This window comes from Acomys russatus, chromosome 29, assembly GCF_903995435.1.
Source record: "Acomys russatus chromosome 29, mAcoRus1.1, whole genome shotgun sequence".
Lineage (NCBI taxonomy): Eukaryota > Metazoa > Chordata > Mammalia > Rodentia > Muridae > Acomys > Acomys russatus.
In genome coordinates this window covers 12894078-12915719 of record NC_067165.1, presented here as the reverse complement: position 1 = coordinate 12915719, position 21642 = coordinate 12894078, and the positions used below count along the sequence as shown (strand labels likewise).

Below are 21642 nucleotides of genomic sequence, written 5' to 3'. Positions count from 1 at the left end.
TAAGTGCAAGGTTATCAAGATAGGAAGAGGCTAACATCCACAGCAGCTGAAAGAACAGAACACGCTTGCAGTAAGGAAAAGAAAGTGAGCACATGTGCACTGTGTGGTGGGAAGCATGCAGGAGGATGAGGCTATGAAGGACAGCAGCCAGCATGGCGGTCCATGCTTGACATCCCAGTACCCAGAAGGCTGAGGCTGAGGGTCAGAGGTCAGCCTGGGCCACCAAGAACAGCCACAAAAGGAAAAAAGCAAAAACAACTTTCTTCAAATATTTGTCAATATTTATTTATTTGAGTCAGGGTCTCAGTTGAAGCTGATCTTGGACTCCTCATGTAGCTGGGATAACTTTAAACTTCTGACCCTCCACCTTCCTCAGCTCCTGAGTGCTGCGGCCACAGGTGTGTGCACCACGCCTGGTTTATGTGGTGCTCACTCTTAAGAGTCAAGCTTTTTCTGAGTACATCAACAGGAAGAACATAGTTCAATAAATTATTATGAACAAAAGCATTTCTAAGTGAGGCATGATGGCACATGACTGTAATCCTAAACCTGGATGGCAGAGGCAGGAGGATTGCTACAAATTAGAAGCTAGATTTGGGGCTAGTCGTAGCAGCACACGCCTTTAATCCCAGCACTTGGGAGGCAGAGGCAGGCGGATCACTGTGAGTTCAAGGCCAGCCTGGTCTACAAAGTGAGTCCAGGATAGCCAAGGATACACAGAGAAACCCCATCTCGGAAACAAACAAACAAACACACAAAACAGAGAGAGAGAGAGAGAGGAAAAGAAAAAAAGAAGTTAGACTTGGCTATATGACATTTTTGGTTTATGTATTACCTTGTTGCAAATCATATTGAGGCTGAGGCAGGTGAATTAGAAACTCAAGGTTGACCAGTGTTACACACACACACAAAAAAAAACCAAGAACAACTTTATAAGAAAATGAAGCCGGGCGTGGTGGCGCACGCCTTTAATCCCAGCACTCGGGAGGCAGAGGCAGGCAGATTGCTGTAAGTTCGAGGCCAGCCTGGTCTGCAAAGTGAGTCCAGGATGGCCAAGGCTACACAGAGAAACCCTGTCTCGAAAAACCAAAAAAAAAAAAAAAAAAAAAAAAAAAAAGAAAATGAACTCCCATTACCATTCCCCCCCCCCCCCTTTGAGGTCTCTCTACATAGCCCTGGTTGTCCTAGAACTCACTATGTAGACAAGGCTGGCCCAGAAGTCACAGAGATCCGTTTGACTCTGCCTCCCCAGTGCTGGAATCAAAGGCACATGATTTTTTATTTTTATTTACATTTGTTGCTGTTGTGGAGTTTCCTTATTAGAGGTGCTCAAGCAAAAACTGGATTATCTTCTGCAATGGCTTACTTGTCTGATATTATCAATCTTTTTCTCTGTACTTTGCCAGACACTATTATGGAACTTGGAGGAAACTGGGACTAGAAGTTTAAATGTGACTGGTCAGACAAACAGAGTTACTTAATATATTTTAAGCAAAATTTTGCCTATTCATTCTTTGGTGTAAACACAGAAAACAGAACTCTAATGCCAAATGACTAAAAAACAAATTCTTTATGCTTCACTTTAAATAAACCAGCTGTAAGCCCAAAAGGAGTTTCTTATAACTACTGTCTTTTTGCAAACACAATGCAGGGCACTGCACGCCTTTAATCCCAGCACGTGGGAGGCATAAGCAGGTGGATCTCTGTGAGTTCAAGGCCAGTGAGTTCAAGGACAGCCAGAGCTGTTACTGAGAAACCCTGTCTCAAAAAACCAAACAAACAAACAAACAAATAAATAAAAGAAAAACAACAACAACCATAAGAAATCAGACAGCATCGATACAAGCCAAGGAGGAAAATATATGCAGAATTGTACTTTTTGATGTGTGTGTTTTCAGTACAATAGCACAGAAGCTGCTCTACTTCATCATAATGAAGAAGCTGGTGGAGGGGAATCTCTTCTTTTTTCCTTAATAAGATGATTGTTTTTATAAGTTGACTGTTTTATGATTTGAATTAAGTGTACCTCAAAGTAAAGAAAATGACTCTGATGCAGATGTCCCAGAAGTGGTGACAAAGTTGTCTTGGGAAATAAATGCTGACCTCATTCAGTATCTGTAAAAGTGTTACGTCTGTCATCGCTGAGAACACCAAACAAGCAAGTCTTGTATAATTCTGAGTAGGCTTGTAGGCTCATTTCTCTTTGTCTTTAGATGCCTTCTCTCCCTACTGAATTGTGTGTAACCGTTGTAGTTGTCATCGTCACCATCATCATCATCGTCTTCAATGTTGTGTGACATGTGTGTCCCTTACCCCTGGCCCCCAAACAGACCAGATTCATAGGCCGTTCCCTGCCAGGGTAAACAACGAAGGCCGAGAGCCCCCCTCAGACGAGGGAAGCTGAGCTACAAGGAAGCCTCTAGGAGGATGGAAGCTGCAGAGGAGGCTGAGACCAGCTAGCTGCCTAGAAGGGGTTCAGACCAGGGTCACTTGGAAAGGACACCATGCAACCTGCTGAGCCGCCTCCAAGCTATGCAGTGTGTTCCAGGTTCCAGCTTTTATGGGCTGTCACCCATGCTGGGATGAGCCCTTGTGATACAGCGATCTTTGAATTCTGCTCTGTAAGCAACCCCTCACCCTTAATCTTGTTAGTAAAATCAGGAGTCGATAAAAAAACAAAACTCAGTGGCTCACTAAGTTGGACTTTGGTGTTACCCATACTTTGGTCTTTCATGGGCTCCCTATCTGAGGTGAGTACTGTGTCGCCCCAGGAAAAGTTTTGTCACACAACATGAATACAAACTCCAGAAGGGTCACAAGGAATAGCCCCCCCCCCCCTTCAATGCCTGGTTGCCACCTGTTCTCAGCAGGAAAAGAAAGGCCTCAGTCTGAAAAGCAGAGGCCAAGACACAGACTGCTGTCTTACCAGGCCCTCATGACTGTCCCAGAGAATGTACCAGGTAAGATTCAAAGCAAACCAAAAACTCTCCTCCACTATTCCACCACTTCCAGAGGGGAGATTTGTTGTTTCACCAAAAAGCCAGAAATCCTAGAAGAAGAGAAAAATCTAAAGAAAAGTACTGCTGGCTATGTGACCATGATCGTGAGTAAATATGGCTTGTCTGGACTGTGAAGTAACGGTGCTTCGAACGCAGTATCTGGACACACCAGCCTTCAACTCCGTGTGCTTCAAGGGGCAATCCCTGTCTAACACTAACAGCCTCTTACGCAGAAAACTAACCCGAGTCTCCAAAGCACACCTCCTCACTGTTCCAACAGTCTTCATTGTAAGCCTGCATCGAAAGAAGCTGGGGTACTGGTAAAAAGTGCAGCGTGGAAGGATAATAAACGTGTGCCTTGTTGGCAGTATACACACACACACACACACACACACACACACACACACACACACACACACACACACACACACCTCCAAGGGAAAACAGCACTTTAGTATTTAGGAAGAACTAAGGACCCAGAAATTCAAATGACAAACTGCCTCCAGTTAGTGTTGACTAAAGCAAACAAAGTAAGCTCAGAAAACTCAATTACACGGCCACAGCAAAGCCCAGAAATATCTCATTACAAGAACATTTCCAATAAAGCCAAAACCACTGAGTAAAACTAGGGGGAAAAGACCCAAAAGTTAACTAGAAGACTGGATGCTCATCTGTGTGGTGGTGATGGAGGAGGGAGGTAAGGAAGCTACTGGAACAGCTTTGCTTCCTGGCAGCTGTTCCACAGCAGATTGTGATAAATAATACAATCTGGCAAACAATTTCCTACATCAAGGAAAAAGAAAAACAGCCCCCGTGGAAAAAACTGTCAGGGCTTAATAAAACACCATGCTTTTACCCACCCATCGCTCCCACAAACAACTATCATCCAAATCCGCTCCCTACTCCATCCCTATCCATCTGGAACTAATAAATTGCTACTTGGTGTGACTAGAAACAGTCACAATTTCCATTTTCCTAAGCGGTCCAACTCAATCCAATCTCCAAAACTACTCATAGGTTTCGACAAGCTCCACAGTTAACTATAATGGGGACCTCACTGGTTTAGTTTTAGTTGAAAATGCTTAGGGAAATAACTCCCAGTCTGTAGTCCCCAGCAGCAAAGGGCCAGCTTCCAGTCCATCTTCCCTGAGGCTGGGGTGTAGGTGCAGGAGGAACCAGTGACTGCTGGGGAACCCAGGAGGCAAAGGCAGGCTGGTCTCTGTGATTTTGAGACCACTAAGGGCTACATGATGAGACCTTGTCTCAAAAAAAAAAAAAAAAAAAAAGTGGGGGAGAAGAAGAAAAAAAAAGTGCTAATTCTTAAGCTCAGAGCTTAGTCATCACACTATCACTACTATGCAGGCCTGAGGTCAGAACCTTGCGGCATCCAGGATTTAGAAGTTCCCCCTCCCAGCCAGACTCCACTTCCAACCATCACTGGTTTTCCTCCTCGTTTCTAGTATACTGCTTTAGTCCAGGTCCAGAATCTTTCCCTAGTCTTTAAACATTTCTGACTGCTCTTCCAAAGGTCCGGAGTTCAATTTCCAGCAATCACATGGCTTACAACCATCCATAACGCGATCTGGTGCCCTCTTCTGGCAGGCAGGTGTTCATGCAGATAATAATAAATAAATCTTAGCCAGGCGTGGTGGCGCATGCCTTTAATCCCAGCACTTGGGAGGCAGAGGCAGGCGGATCGCTGTGAGTTCGAGGCCAGCCTGGTCTACAAAGTGAGTCCAGGATGGCCAAGGCTACACAGAGAGACCCTGTCTCGAAAAACCAAAAAAAAAAAAAAAAAAAAAAAAAAAAAAGAAGGGGAGGGGAATGGGGTAAAAGTGGGAGGGAGGGAGGAACAGGAGGATGCATGTGATGGGATAACAATTGAGTTGTAATCTGAATAAATTAATAAAAAAAGAATTACCTTAAAGAATGCAAATTTAAAACGTCATACAGCTGTAGTAACAAACACTGGCATGGTGTCAGGCTCTCTATGCCTCAGTTGGCTTCTGTAAACAGTCATTCTAGTCTTTTGACTTCTAATTTCCCCATGTTTACTTATTTAAAAACTGTATTATGTGCATGATAGTTTGCAGTTTGCTTGCATGTATGTACCATATATGTGCTTGGTGCCAATGAAGAGCAGAAGGGGGCATCAGATTCCCTAAAACTAGTGTTATACATGGTTATAAGTTGCCATGTGGTGCTAGGAATCAGAGGCAGGTCCTCTGGAAGAGTAGTAAGGGCTCTTGACCACTGAGCCATCTCTCCAGCCCCAACTTTCCCATATTTAATTCTTTGCTAAAGGTACCATAAAACAGTAATCTCTAAACATAAGAAGGTGAATTTATCATCATTTACTAAATTTATTTATAAGTTTATGAAAATATGTATAGTAATGACATGTGTGTGCATATTTATTTTCATGTAAACAACTAAATCCTGACTGAATATCTCAGAATATACTCAACATTATTCAGAACTGACTAATTTTTAAAGAATGATATTTATTTTATTGTGGAATAGAGTACATGCCATGTTGTACACATGGGGGTCAGAGGACAACTTGTGGCAGCAAGCAACTTGTTTTTCTCCTTTTACCATGTGGGTCCCAGAGATTAAACTCAAGGTGCCAGGCTTGTCAGTAGGTGCCTCCTTTCAGGTCCCAGACAGTAAAACAATATCAATTAAGTCATCTCTGTTTCTATTGGAGCAGAAACTAAAACACTGAAGTTCACAGCGTAGAATAATCTGTGTGGGAAGTGCGCATGCTGTTCATAAGCAAAGCCAGAGTAAAGCTGGCCGGTGCAACAGTGAGCACCATCAGAAATGTTGTGTTACCCATTTGCTTTGAAATTAAATTTTGGCCATTATACATTAAAAAATTTTTTATTGCTGTCAACTCTTTTATCACCTCTACGTGCAGTGATGTGACCTTCAATGAGGTTGTGACCCAGTTTATGAAGCTGGGCTTTAGATAATACTATATTAGCTCCCATCATCAAACCCAATTCCATAAGATTTAATCTTTGTTTCTCCAGTGTTCAACCTAGTACAGGAGACAAACAACAGTAAACGCTAGCTCTGCTGTTACTCTCTCCATGTTTAATTTCACTCAGAAGGTAAACTGTCCAATTTGGGATGTTTTGAGATAGCATACATTCCGACAAAGGTGAGAGTTCCTTTGCAGGAACTGGTTATTCACAGGGACAGCAGCTGTAGAGGCCACAGCGCAGTTCTCTAAAGCAGTAAGATAGAACCTGCTGTCTTCAAACAGGTAAAGGGGTGGGGGTGGGGTCCTGAAAGGAAAGGAATAATATACAGCTGTCTGTAGGGCAGAGATGGAGCTGACATGCTAGATAAGCAACTTTAAAGTGAAGGTTCAATAGGCATAGTCCTAAAATTTATACTTTCCTGGGCATGGTAGTGCACATTTTTAGTACTAGCACTTGAGAGGTACGGGCAGGTGGGTCTCTGTGAGTCTGGGTCTACCCTGGTCTATATAATGAGACCTTGTGTCGAAAAAACAAAACAAGCTGGGTGTGGTGGCGCACATCTTTAGTCCCAGCACTCGGGAGGCAGAGGCAGGCAGATTGCTGTGAGCTTGAGGCCAGCCTGGTCTACAAAGGGGGTCCAGGACAGCCAAGGCTACACAGAGAAACCCTGTCTCGGGGGTGGGGGGGGGGGGGAGAAAGAGAGAAAAACCAAACCAAAACAAAATAGCAAAACACCTGCACATAACACTCACACACATGCAAACATGCATATGTACAAGTATGTACACACAGACATAGGTAGGCACACATATAAAAAAAAAGTCATTGCATATTAATAAAAAGAATAATCCATTAGGATCTTAATGATTCCAAGTAGTAGTACATATGCATTAAACACTGGTGCAATCAATTTCATAAATACTGTTGGACATAAAAGGACAGACAGAGCTGGGCACTGTGGCGCACGCCTGTAATCCCAGCACTCAGAAAGCAGAGGCAGGTGGATCTCTGTAAGTTCGAGGCCAGCCTGGTCTACAAAACAAGTCCAGGACAGCCAAGGCTACACAGAGAAACTCTGTCTCAAAAAACAAAACAAAAACAAAAGAAGAGAGAGAGAGACAGACAGATAACTTCAGCACCCCACATTCATCAGCTCATCCAGATTGAAAAGAAAATCAACAACAAAATTCAAAGTTAAACTGGATCAAAGAGCAAGTGGACTTACACCTATCTACAGAATGTGTCATCTAACAGCTGCACAATACATAGTCTTCCTGCAGCCTGGGGAATGTTCTCCCAAACAGATTACGTTTTAAGCCATAAAGCAAAATTTAACAATCACAAAAATTAGAAATAATTTAATTCAACTTATTTGGATGATATAACTAGAGTCAATAGCTAGAGAAATCACCACTTCTTAAGTTTCTGGAAACTCAGTTCTCAGTTTACAGAGCTATCAGTACTTAAACAGAAACAGGGTCAGCAAGATGGCTTAGAAGACAAGGGTGTGCCAAGCATGATAAAGGAAGAGTCTTTTTTGGGGGAGGGTTCAAGACAGGGTCGGCCCGTGTCTGTCTGTCTCTCTCTCTCTCTGGTTTTTCAAGACAGGGTTTCTCTGCCTTGGCTGTCCTACTCTCACTTTGTAGACCAGGCTGGCCTCGAACTCACTGTGATCTGCCTGCCTCTGCCTCCCATGTACTAGAATTACAGACATGTGCCACCACGACCAGCAAAAAATTCTTGGCAAAAGATTCTTAGGAGTCACATGCTAGGAGAACCAACTCATGTTGTCCTCTGACCTCCACACACATGCTATGATAGTCACAGAACCCCTTACCTATAGCCTCTATACAGAGGTTAAAGGCACTGACTGTTCTTCCAGAGGTTCTCAGTTCAATTTCCAGCAACCACATACATGGTGGCTCACAACGATCTGTAATGTCATCTGATGCCCTCTTCTGGCCTGCAGGTGTACACGCAGGCAGTGCACTATATACATAATAATTAATAAATAAATCTTTAAAAAAAACCCAAAAAACAGGTTTTAAATAAAAAAATCCACCACACTAAAACCCATAAAAATTCAAATAAATAATCGAATAATGGACCTCAAGGCCTTAGAAAACTAGAAATGGCTCAGAGATTAAGAGTAATGTCTGAGGCCGGGCGGTGATGGCGCACGCCTTTAATCCCAGCACTCGGGAGGCAGAGGCAGGTGAATCTCTGTGAGTTCGAGGCCAGCCTGGTCTACAAAGCGAGTACAGGACAGCCAGGGCTACACAGAGAAACTCTGTCTCAGAAAAACAAAACAAAACAAAACGAGTAATGTCTGGCTGGGCATGGCAGCAGATACCTTTAATCCCAGGACTCAGGAGGCAGAGGCAAGAGGATCTCTTGAGTTTGAAGCCAGCCTGGTCTACAAAGTGAGTCCAGGACAGCCAGGACTACAAGAGACACCCTGTCTTGAAGGGGGGGGAAAAAAGCACTGTCTGTTCTTCCAAAGATCCTGAGGTCAATTCCCAGCAACCACATGGTGGCTCACAGCCATCTATAATGAGATCTGGTGCCCTCTTCTGGCATGCAGGCACACATGTGGGCAGAACACTGTATAAATAATACATATTTTTAAAATTAATTAATCAATTAAAAATATGTAATGGGAGGGGATAGGAGGGTATATGTCACTGGAATGGTGGCATACCTTTAATCCCATCACCCAGGAGGCAGAGGCAGTGGATTTCTGTGAGTTCCAGGCCAGTCAGGACTACATAGGAAGACCCAGTCTCAAAAAATAAAATAAAATAAAATAAAAATCCATGCATGGGATATATGGTGAGGCTCAAATAAATCATGAGATCATTAGGCACAAAGATCCATAGCCAGTTAAAATGATTAAAAAGAATATTACTACTCAAGTTAGACAATTAAAGACTTGTCTCTCAATAACTGAGCAACAGCTTGAGTATTCATGTATTCTTAGGAATCAATTCCATACAGTTTACCTGCTACTATTAGTTCAACTTGTTCTTTTAGGGCAGCTGTACTATTCCTTTTGCTTTTATATAAAATATATGGACATGGTAGCAAGGCAGAGAGGCAGGCAGATCTCTGACTTCAGGGCCAGCCTCATCCACAGCCGGAGTTTCAGGACAACCACAGCTACACAGAGAAACTTTGTCTCAAAAAACAAACAAATATTTTACACTCAGGCATGCATGTGCACACATATACATACACACACACACATGCATGCATGTGCACACGTGTACACACACACACACACACACACACACACACTTTTTTCGAGACAGAATTTCTCTACCTGACATTTACTCATCTAACATGTTCTTTATACCAGACCGAGACAGCTCTAGTCCAAACACATAGCAGTGGGAGGTGGTGGCGCACACCTTTAATCTCAGCATTTGGGAGGCAGAGGCAGGTGGATCTATGTGTGTCTGAGATTAGCTCGGTCTATACAGTGAGATCTAGGATGCCAGGGCCACAGAGAGACTCTGTCTCAAAAAGTCTGATAGACAGAGACAATATGCTACTCTCCTTACTCTGTGTGGTATATGCATATGTATGGGTGTGTGTAGGTGTCACTATAGGGAGAGGCCAGAGGTCAATGCCAGGTGTCTTCCTCAGTCATTCTCCACTTTATTTTTGACACACAATCTCTTACTGAACCTGGTGCTCACTGATTTAGACAGAGTTCAGGGATCCACCTGTCTGCCCCTCCAGCTGGGGTTGCAGTTGCTCTGCTGGGCCTGGCTCTTACAGGGTGCTATGATCCAGACCTGGGCTCTGACATTTGCCCACTTGCTCAGCAGGAATGGTACTGGGTGAGCCACCTCCCCGGCCCCATGGTGACAATTTTCATCTCCTGTACAGGAAAAAAGGACACTAAACTCAGTTGTAGGAATTGTAGGAGATGAGCGGAAGTTATGAGTCTGCACAGGTAAAGGCTCCTTCAGAGAACTGTCACCTTGGGCACAGGCACAGAATGCTTACTAATTTTACCTAAACAACACTGGACCTTTCTTTAGTCATGGTGTAATTTCATCTCGTGATTCAGAGTAGGACAGGTCATCTTCACAAGAGCTTTCAAATATAAGTCAAATAGAATGCGTGTAGCCACCAGTGAAGTCTGTGATGACAGCCTATGCTTTCTAGCAAAATTCCTAGCTTTTATCATTTCCCACTACCCTACAGCCCTTTGTTCCACAAAAAGGCTCCCTACAGGGAAGGGAGACACTCAAAGGAACCAGCTGAAGAACAAAGCTTTAAAGCTTTCTGGGTTGTCAAGTGAAGTACAGGGCCGCGTTTCTACCCGCCAGCAATGGGAGAGTTTGAAGATCTATGCGATTACTACAAGCAAGGGGAAAAGCTCTATTGCGCACCCTCAAAGCGAGGAGGAGAAAAAGAAAAACAACAACAATAATAAAAAGGCCTTGAACCTCCCCAGTCTGGAATTTTCTCCATGCTAAGAGCAGTAACAAAGAAGTGATCACTGGGGATACACTGCAGCCCACCAAAGCAGTCATAAGAAGCAAAGCTGCCACTTAGGCAAGCCAGGACCATGCTCCCAGATCTTCCCTTGACCAAATTATACTTGCTTTTTCTAAACAGATAGAAATCTGACAAAACAAAACCTTGGGCAAAATGAAAGGGTCCAGAAAAGATTGACAGAGATTTGTAATTTGATAAAGACTTCAAACACTCAACTGAAAATAACTTATGTGTAGCTTTTTGCACATCTAAAAATAGAATATATCTATTCAGTTTTTCTAATAAGCTGTCTCTAGGGGATTTCATCATAATCTGTTCTTTGTTGTAGCATGTTTGCTGTTTCATAAAACATACAATAGCCCTCCTTCTACATCAAAGGACTTAAATAGCCAGCCCTCTCACAGCTAGTGTGCTGGCACCATTATCCCTGCTCTGAGTTGTGAAACTGAGGCAGAGGGTAAATGAGGTTTGCCTTTGGCTAAGAAAAATTCCTGTGCAGACTAGAGAATTACCAACCCTGCCACTTTTAAATCACCGGAAGCAACGAGAGCGGCACTCTAAGGTAAGCGCTTATAAGCAGCTATTCCAGGATGGATCTGGTCTGTGTAGTCTCTTAAATAGACCTCATTAGTCTGCTCTCAGAATACTGATCTAAGGAATAACCAAATTTGGTCTCTAAGGGGCAAGAACAGCACCAATGATCAACGACCTCAGAAAGGCAAAAGGCTCAAACGCAGCTCTGCTCACTGTCCACGGAGTCACTCAGATTTTTGTGCTAAGCACAGACTATGGTGAATGAGGCTTCTCACTCAATGCGCTTTGACACAGGGTAGTTTTCCTACAATACTCAAGTCCCAGCTGAGTATGGTGACATACACCTGGGATGCCATCACTTGGGTGTTAGAGGCAGAAGGATCAGGAATTCAAGGTCACCCTCAGCTACATAGCTCGCTGGAATGAAAGACCAGACTACTTCTCTTCACTGAAGAGAAAAATATCAAGAAACAAGAGCTGCACACTTGCAGGGCAAGGACTCTACATGAGCCCTACTAGGAGACTGCAGTTGTTGTTATTATTATCATTACTATTTTAATGAAATTTATACTTTGGGAAGTAGAAGCAATGGGTACAAGTGTATATCAAAACTCAGAGACGGTGTCAGGCATGGTACTGCACTCAGAAGGCTAAGGTTAAGTTGAGAGTTGGAGGCTAGCCTGGGCTAATGGCAAGATCCTGTCTCAACAGGCCAAAATTCAAAACCAAAAGCAAAACTGGGCAGGTAGCACATGCCTTTAATCCCAGAGAGACAGAGGCAGGTAGTTCTCTGTGAGTTCGAGACCAGCCTAATCTACAGAGTGAGTTCTAGGACAGCAAGAGCCACAGAGAGAAAAAAACAAAAAACAAACAAACAAACAAACAAACAAAAAAAACCCAAACACAAAAAAACAAAATGAAAGACCTCTTAAGGCCAGGATCTAGGTTTGGATCAATACCCACACAGGTACGTGTTCTGGAATATATTATTTAAGCTCTCTCAACAGAGAGGGTTGAGTTTCTCAATAGTAAAGCAAAAGCAAACTCATGTTGTCTATTTTTCAAGGTAGCTGTGCAGATCAGAAATCTATATATACTACTACATACGAACATTCTCTCTTAAGATCTTCAACACAAACGTTCTGGCTAACCCTACGGCAAATACACTTTATATCTAAGCGACTACAGTTGGCTAATAAACTAATCCTACTTCAGGGCAGTCTCTAAAACAGGTATTAAAATTTTAAAGTAATAAATTACTTCCTCAGGTGTACTGTTTCCACTATGAGATTTAAGTATCCTCAGACTGCTCAGGCAGGTTCCAGGTAAAAGTCTGTGAACAAGAGCTGTTACTACGACAGTGCAGGCCCTGTAGTTTTCAGCGTCACCTCCTTCCATTTGCTACATGTGAACAATTAGCTATTAGTACAATGCAGGCCTCGGTTGTTTTCAATCTCCACCCCTTCCCATTTCCCACCTGCTGCTCTTTCTCCCTGAGATAGTTTTGTTGTTTTAAAATTAAACACCAGGTATGGTGGTGCATGCCTGAAAGCTCAGCAACTAGGAGTCAGAGACAGGAGGATCACCACAAATAAGAAGCCAGCTTGGTCTCCACATTGAGTTCCAGGTCAGCCAAGGCTAGATAAGCAAGACCCTGTCTTAAAAGAAAGAAGAGAAAAGGAAAAAGAGAAAGAATCAAACCTCATTGCTAGTTAACTGGAACGTATTCTCTTCATAAATCTCCAACAAACAATCTCTAACAAATAAACATCTGAAACAAAGGTATCCTGAGGGAGGTCTTTACTTAATTCGGGTTTAAAGTGATCCCTGGTGTTTAAGCGTTGTAGTAATTCCTCCGCTATTAAATGCTGATTAAGCCCACTGCTCCCGCCTCCACCATCAAAACCTTCCACTCTCTCTTCAGGAAGTAAAGCTTCCTTCCCTAACTCAACAAGGCTGACCCCAGCAGCACTCCCTGATGCTCCTGTAGAGGGCGCCTGGCACACGCCTAACTTCTTAGGGATTCCATCCTATTCCCCTAACTCAAATAAAATCCCCATTTCCACTGAGTCACGTACAGCCTGGCTGTATGGAGAAGACATAACACTTTTGATACTCTGGTTACTCAATGCATCTACTGCACTCCGCGCAAGCCCTCCCGTGGGTAAACGGAGATGGAGGCGCCTGTGTGAGCCTGGGGAGCTAAAGGGGCCTGCGCTTAAAGCACCAACAATGGAGAAATTCAGTGTTGGGAAACTGGTGGACTAGACCATCTAAAAAGTCTAGAAAATGACCCGAAACATTGGCTATCTCTTGCTTGTTTGAGACAGGGTTTCTCTGTGTAGCCTTGGCTGTCCTGGACTCACTCGATAGACCAGGCTCGCCCGGAACTCGAGGCATCCGCCACCATGGCCGGCAGCCTTGGTTGTCTTAACTGGGGGTTTTAAGGACTACACTGGGTCACAGATGTGGTTAGAAGCTGTTATGAAGCAGTTTGAAGTAATAAGCCCCAGTGTAAACGAGGCCTCAGAGAAAGGGCAGACTGTGGGGAAGGAAGAGAGGACCTCAAAAAAGCCTCTCTTGTTCTGCTGGTGCAGGGTGTAATTTATGTATATATTACACCAACTCAAGAGTAGGGGTGAAATAAATCATTTTCAAGCATGGAAATTCTCAGACCATTTATCTTTCATGTGTTTTCTTTAAAAAGCCAATAAGGACTCCTCAGAAATAAGTGCGTAAACCAAGAATGGTGGAAGAATCTAGGCACAAAGGCAGGCAACACAGGAAAGAGGAGGAGATTCTCAGAAAGCCAGTGAAGCCGAGGGAGTTTTGCGCATGCTCAGATTGCAGCCAGGAGGAAACGGATGCTTCCCAAGAGGATAATCACGTAGGAAAAAACAAAACGTGACAGAGTGACCTACGTTTAACACAGTTCAGACAGTGCTCCTTTTGGAAAGACGGTGGGCAAATCTACAGTAAACACAGAAATCTAAGCACTCTGAAAGTGAGGAATCTGGGTGCAGGTTCCAGCCCTTGGGGTGCTGAGTCAGCGGAACAGCAACTTTGAAGAAAGTCTGGCCACAACAAGACATCTCAAAAATAAAGCAAAACAGCACTGAGGAGACGACAAGCCTCAAAAGCCTGATCAGGGTTTGATTCCTGGAACCCACATAAAAAGCCAGATGCAGGGCTGGAGAGATGGCTCAGAGGTTAAGAGCACTGACTGCGCATCTAGAGTTCAATTCCCAGCAACCATATGGTGGCTCACAACCATCTATAACGTGATCTGATGCCCTCTTCTGGCCTGCAGGTGTTCATGCAGGCAAAGCACTGTATACATAATACATAAATAAATCTAAAAAAAAAAAAAAGCCAGATGCAGTGGCACATGCCAGTAACTGCTGCCCGCCCCCCATGAATTAATTTTTAAAAGTAATTGTGCTGGGTTTTTGTTGTTGTTGTTTCTTTCTTTTCTTTTCTTTCTTTCTTTCTTTCTTTCTTTCTTTCTTTCTTTCTTTCTTTCTATTTTCAAGAGAAGGTTTCTCTGTGTAACAGCCCTAGCTGTCTTGGAACCTCTGTAAACCAGGCTGGCCTCAAACTCAGAGATCCACCTCTGCTACTAAAACGCCTCTGCATTAAAGGCATGAACCACCACCACCTAGCCAAAGATTTAATTTTAAGCCAGGTGCTGTTTTCAATCCCAGTATTTGGGAGGCTGAGACAGAAGATCACCATAAATTCAAGGCAAGCCTGGGCTACAGAGAATTCCAGCCCAGGCAGGGTTACAAAGTGAGGCTGTGACTCAAAAATCAATGTATTACTACTTGGAAAGCAGATGACGGTGACTTAATTTCTCAATCTTTACTAGTAATCAAACCAAAGGGCAGTTAAAGAGTAAATGGGAGCTGGGCGTGGTGGCGCATGCTTTAATCCCAGTACTTGGGAGGCAGAGGCAGGTGGATCGCTGTGAGTTCGAGACCAGCCTGGTCTACAAAGTGAGTCCAGGACAGCCAAGGCTACACAGAGAAACCCTGTCTCAAAAAAAAAAAAAAAAGAGTAAATGGGCAACAATGAATGTGATATAAAAATACATTAAATTGCCAGGCAGTGTGGTGCACGCCCTTAATCCTAGTACTCAGGTAGGTAGAGGCAGGCAGATCTTGGTGAGTTCGAAGTCAGCCAGTTCTACAGAGTGAGTTCTAAGACAGCCAAGGATACACAGAGAAACCCTGTCTCGAAAAACCAAAAACCATCCAAACAAACAAAAAACTAAGGCCAGGCATGGTGGTAGTGCATGCCTTTAATCCCAGTACCCAGGAGGCAGAGGCAGGTGGATCTCTGAGAGCTTTTGGCCTGGTCTACACTGCAAATTCTAGGCCAGCCACACTACACAGTGAGACCCTATCTAAAAACAAACAAAAGATTTTTTTTTTGGTAAAATATAATGCATCGTCAGACAAGACATTATTATTTATTTTCAAAAACAGTAAGTCAAGAAATGGTTTTTACCTTAAGCTTTGGATGTATGTGGCGTAGGGAATCTGCAGTCCCCATGTCAGCCTCATCAGGGATGCACACAATGTCTGCTTTCATTTTCATCTTGAATTCTGCACACAGAGCCTTTTGGACATCTTTGGTTGTAACCACGATGACTTCTATAGGATGAAAGAGATAGCAGACAGATGCAGACATTCATCCACTGAGGCAATTTTGATCTTTCAGCCAGAGGTGGTAGCACATGCCTGCAATCCAGCGATGCAGAGGTAGAGACAGGAGGATCAGGGACAAGGCCATCCTCTCCTACATATCAAGGTCAAGGCCAGCCTGCACTAAGTGAGAACCTGTCTCACAAACTTAGAACCAAAAGTATTAACTGCTAATATTGCTGAGCCTTTTTGGTGTGTTTTATTTTTTTAAATGAAAAACCTGGCCATGCCAACAGTAAATTTCATCTTCCGAGGTAGGGAGGTCAGATCCCCTGAGCACTCTGTGATGAAGTGGCACGTGTCCCCAACTGGCACTACCCCATAGTTGAGGAACTTTAAATGTACCCGTGAGAAAAGCTGTTTCCCCTTCAAGGGAAAGAAAGAAAATAACTCCAAAAAACCCAGCCAACTGTTCTTGAGTTCTATCGGTCCCACCTCTCGAGGCTCATTTTTTCCTCCTCTTTCCTTTTCTGCACAGAACAAGGAGACCAAAATCTACCTTGAGTTACAGGGAAGCTGGAGAGGACAGCTACAGAGGGAGTGCCCTGCAGCAGATGGAATGCCCCTCACTTCCCATATCCAACACCTGTGCTTCACAGAAAAACAGTAACAACCAATCCACAGAGTAACAGAGTTACAGAGCCCACTCATCCAGGGGTGCTGGAAGGCAGGCAGGAGGGAAAACATTGGATGCTTGACAGGTTTGCTTGTCATCCTTGTGTAGGGCCATGCTAAGCTTCTCTCTACCGTTCCCATCTTAGTATATGTGCTGCTGAAGAGAACACTGTTTTAGATATTTTAATGTAATTATTTTATTAAATTTTGAGATTTAATACATGCATATATTTTGATCATATTTACCAACTCCTTCCAAACCTATCTGCCACCCCTTATCATTACATTAAAAAAGTGTGTGTATGACCGTGCATGCTCGTGTGTGCACGTTTGTACGAGCGTGGGGAGATCAGGCCTACTCTGGGGCACTCTTTCCATGCACTTTTACCTGGGTTCAGAGATTGAACTAAGGTTGCCAGGTGGCTTTTGCCTACTAAGCTGCCTCAGTGGCCCTCACCTTACTATAAATCTCCCTCTGAAAGTAAGAGCCTCAGGGGATGGAGAGATGGCTCTGCCATTGGGAGCATTGGCTGCTTTTACAGAGGAATTGGGTTTGTTTCCCTGCAGTCAGATAAGGATCAACAGCCACCTGTAACTACAGTTTCAGGGCACCCAACACTCCCTTCTGGCTTCTGCAGGTACTGTGCACATGTGGTGCATATACACACATGTAAGCAAACACCAATACACATATTCTAAAAACGAAAAACAAACCCAGTTCAAGGCCAGCCCAGGTTACATAGTGAGTTCCAGGCCCGCCAGGGCTACGTAGACAGGCTTTGTCTCAAAAGAACAAAATAAACAAAAAACCATGCCCAGACTTTTTACCAAGTGGTGGTAGTGTGGCCTGTAAAACCAGCTGTTTGGGACGCTGAGGTGGGAAGATAGTAATAATTAGAGGCTGGAGAGATGGTTCAGTTGTTAAGAACACTAGTCGCTCAGCCCACGCCTTTAATTCCCAGAACTTGAGAGGCAGAGGCAGGAGGATCTGAGTTCAAGGCCAGCCTGTTCTACAGAGTGAGTTCCAGGGCAACCAGGGCTACACAGAGAGACCTTGTCTAGAGGGGAAAAAAAGCACTTTGGTTCTCAGCACTCACATAGTGACTCACAACCATCCATAACGGCAATTCCAGGGGACCCAACCCCGTCTTTGGACCTCCTTTGGCACAGGTATGTGTGTGGTGCACATACATACATTCAGGAAAACCACTCATACACACAAAAATACATCCTTCTTCTGGTCTCTGTGAGCAACAGGCACGAACACACTGCACTTACATACATGCAGGCAAAACACTCATATGCACAAATTTTTTTTCAAAAAATTAACTAATTAATTAATAAAAAACTCTACATTTAGGAAGCATCTAATTCTGAGAGAGCCTCTGTAAGAAAGAATTGCATGCATAATATGTATTACATGTTCAACAAAATGCTATTGCTAAGTATGGGCTAGAATTATATAATCCCAAGGAGTAGAAAGTTCCAGATGACAAATCCATAGTGACTAAAGGAAAGAAGATATTTTATTCTAGTTTTCTAGAGACAAGAACCCTTTTTGGTTTTCCAGACTGTCACTGAATCTGTGATCCTCCTGCCTCAGCCTCCTGAGTAGGTAGGGCTACAAATTTACACTGGCACCGGCAAGCATAAGCTTTGTAACAATGTATTAAAGGATTAACAATGTATTTAAGGATTGAAGGGCTGGAGAGATGGCTCAGCAGTTAAGAGCACTTGCTGCTCTTGCAGAAGGCTGGGGTTCGATTCCCAGCACCCACAGGGCAGCTCACAAGTCTCCATAACTCCATCCAATTCCAAGGGATCTGACACCACTTTCTGACCTCTGTGGGCACCAGGTATGCACTTGGTGCACTTATATACACGCAGGGAAAATGTTCACACTCATAAAATAAAATAAATAAACCTAAAATAATAAAACAAAAAGAATTTGTCTTTGTATGTTTTATGTGTGCATCTGTGTGCATTTGTATGCAGTGCCCCCAGAGGCCAGAACAGAGAACCAGAGTCTCTCTAGCTGGAGTTAGACCATTCGTTGTGAGCTGTGAGGTCTGAGCCACCATGTGGGAACCGGGAACTGAACCCTCGTTCCTCTGGAAAAGCAGCAAGTGCTCTTACACACTGAGCCATCTCTCCAGCCCCAAGAAAGAAAATCAGTAAAACAAATCTCTTGGGCTAGAGAGATGGCTCAGAGGTTAGGAACACTAGCTGCTCTTCCAGAGGTCCTGAGTTCAGTTTTCAGCAACCACAAGGTGGCTCACACCATCTGTGATGAGATCTGATGCCCTCTTCTGGCCTGCAGGCACACATGCAGGCTGAACATCGAATACATAATGAATAAATAAATCTTTAAAAAAATAAAAATCAAGGCCGGGCGTGGTGGTGCATTCCTTTAATCCCAGCACTCAGGAGGCAGAGGCAGGTGGATCACTGTGAGTTCAAGGCCATCATGGTCTAAAAAGTGAGTGTAGGACAGCCAAGGCTACACAGGGAAACCCTGTCTCAAAAAAACTAAAAAATAAAAATCTCTTAAAACCAATGTGACCCAGACTAGTGTACAAAAATATTTGTAGATCTGTCTAACTTCCCCAATTAATAAGCCCTCTTGCAGGGGCTGGAGAGATGGCTCAGAGGTTAAGAGCACTGCTGCTCCTCCAGAGGTCCTGAGTTCAATTCCTAGCAACCACATGGTAGCTCACAATCATCTATAATGAGATCTGGTGCCCTCTTCTGGCCTGCAGGTGTACATGCAGATAGGGCACTCATCTATATAAAATAAGTAAATAAATCTTTAGATTCCCAATCTCATTTTTCCAATATCCTTATAGGACCCATCTTGGATCACTATGGGAGAACCCCTTCTTCTTTTTTTTTTTTTTCTTTTCCTTTTTTCTTTTTTGGTTTTTTGAGACAGGGTCTCTCTATGTAGTCTTAGCTGTCCTGGACTTGCTTTGTAGACCAGGCTGGTCTTGAACTCACAGGGATCTACTTGCCTCTGCCTCTTGAGTGCTGGGATTAAAGGCGTGCACCACCACGCCCGGCTGGAGAACCCCTTCTTTAACAGCAATGTTTAGGCCTATGCTCTCATTTTTTTCCCATATAGCAAAAGGGTTCTCCTGGGTCTCTAACTCAGGAGTCCAGTCTTTAGCAACCTTTAAATAATCTAATCTCTCTCACTCTCATAACGCTGACAAATTACTGGGATCAAACTCACTAAAAGTTTTACGAGTGCTTGCCACAGCTCACCTTCAAATCCAACACGCTCAAGCAGGTTCAGCGGGTACCAAATTAAAGGTTTGTTTCCAACTGGCAGCAGAGGCTTGGGAATGCTGGAAGTCAAATCTGTCATCCGAGATCCCCCACCAACGGCCATAACTACAGCTTGAAACTCCATTTTTATAAACCTGCAAACACAGGGGAAGAGAGGGTAACATACATCAAATGACACACGGTAGTGGGTTGTCTTTATTTACGTGAGTAGTTCCCACTTACACCCTATGCGTCACTTCCTGTTTTAGTTACCAGAGCAAGAAACACTCCTTCACTGAAGATTAAACATCATCTTTTCTTTTCTTTTCTTTTCTTTTTTTAAAGACTTATTTATTATTATGTATACAGTGCTCTGCCTGTGTATGTGCCTGCACACCAGAAGAGGGCACCAGATCTCATTACAGATAGTTGTGAGCCACCATGTGGTTGCTGGGAACTGAACTCAGGACCTCTGGAAAAGCAGTCAGTGCTCTTAACCTCTGAGCCATCTCTCCAGCCCTAAACATCATCTTTTCATCTTCTCTAACCAATATGACTTTTAGCTCCCAATTTAGTAAAAGTAGAGTAATAGAAATTAAATACATCTGGCCCTTGCCCTTGAGTTGTTTATGGTTAAGTAAAGACAAGTTCGGGGCTGGAGAAATGGCTCAGAGGTTAAGAGCGCCGCCTGCTCTTCCAAAGGTCCTGAGTTCAATTCCCAGCAACCACATGGTGGTTCACAACCATTTGCAATGTGATCTAATGCCTTCCTCTGGCCTACAGGCAGAACACTGTATACATAATAAATAAATAAATCTTAAAAAGAAAAAAGAAAAGACAAGTTCAAGGGCCAGTGGTGGTGGCGCAAGCCTTTACTCCTAGTGTGTGGGAGGCAGAGGCAGGTAGCTCTGCATGACTTCAAGGCCAGCCTGGCCAATAGTGAATTCCAGGAAAACTAAAACATATAGTGAGACCCTGTCTCAAAACCACAAGCTTCTTGAGGGTCTAGCTAGAGAACTGTCCTCACCCCTCATCAAGGAAGCCTCCCTTTGCAAACGACTCAGACCATGAGAGAAAACCACAACTGATCCAGACACACAGAGTTGTAGAGCCCAGTCCCAACTAATACCTGCAAGGAAATCCTGCATCTAAGGCTCAGGGATTATTAAGGAAGAAGGGGCAGAAAGACAGAGGGACAAGAAGTTTGCTATGGGATCTGTCTCCTAGATATGCCAGAGAAGCTACACACATGAAGTGTCACCAAAATGGCTGTCTAAACAAGACCTGGACAAGGATGACACCAGCAGACATGCCAACGTCTGAGAAGGAAAGCTCACAGGGCCTCAACCCAAACTAAAACACTACAGGCAACTAAGAAATGCTGAGAACAAGAGAAATAGTGCACACCGATTGGTTTTCCAATACCAGATGATCAGCCCTGAAAACACACTCATACAAGTAACATTATACTGACTGAGCAGGTGGAAAACACACACACACACACACACACACACACACACACACACACACACACACACACACCCCTCAACAATTAAAAGAAAAAGAGGCCATGAATCTGAAAGAGAGCAAGACAGAGTACAAGAGTAGAGTTAGAGGGGAAAAAAAAAATAACTGAGAAAACAATGTAATTATATTATAGTTCCCCCCAAATAAAAAATTATACCCCCTCAAAAAAAGAAGACAACAAATTCAGCAAATTACAATATACTGCCATGGTGCGATGAAAGGGATGTATCTGAGATACAGTAAACCAGAGTAAAGAGAACACCAAGTCTTCCAAGAAAACTGGTTTTATAGCAGTGGTTCTCAACCTGTGGGTCAAGCCCCTTGGCAACCCTCTGTCTCCAAAAATTTACATTATGACTCATAACAGTAGCAAAATTATAGTTATGAAGTAGCAACAAAATCATTTTATAGTTTGGGGGTCACCACAACGTGAGAAAGTGTATTAAAGAGATGCAGCATTAGGAGGGTTGAGAACCACTGCTTTATAGG

The 21642-nt window shown here is 43.5% G+C and overlaps 1 protein-coding gene and 1 non-coding gene across 2 annotated transcripts in view; both read right to left on the bottom strand.

Annotated features, from left to right (window-relative positions):
* Window positions 1-21642, bottom strand: part of Eif2b3 (eukaryotic translation initiation factor 2B subunit gamma) — a 67981-nt gene that overhangs the window by 43175 nt on the left and 3164 nt on the right. Inside the window, exons 2-3 of the mRNA XM_051171271.1 lie at window positions 19624-19781; window positions 15548-15693 (exon numbers count right to left, since the gene is read on the bottom strand). Coding sequence (XP_051027228.1) covers window positions 15548-15693; window positions 19624-19771 — 294 coding nt within the window. The 5' untranslated portion in view covers window positions 19772-19781. The remainder of the gene's footprint in view (window positions 1-15547; window positions 15694-19623; window positions 19782-21642) is intronic.
* On the bottom strand, window positions 16424-16529 carry LOC127212137 (U6 spliceosomal RNA). The gene has a single exon (XR_007833516.1). It is a non-coding gene; the product is annotated as a U6 spliceosomal RNA (small nuclear RNA).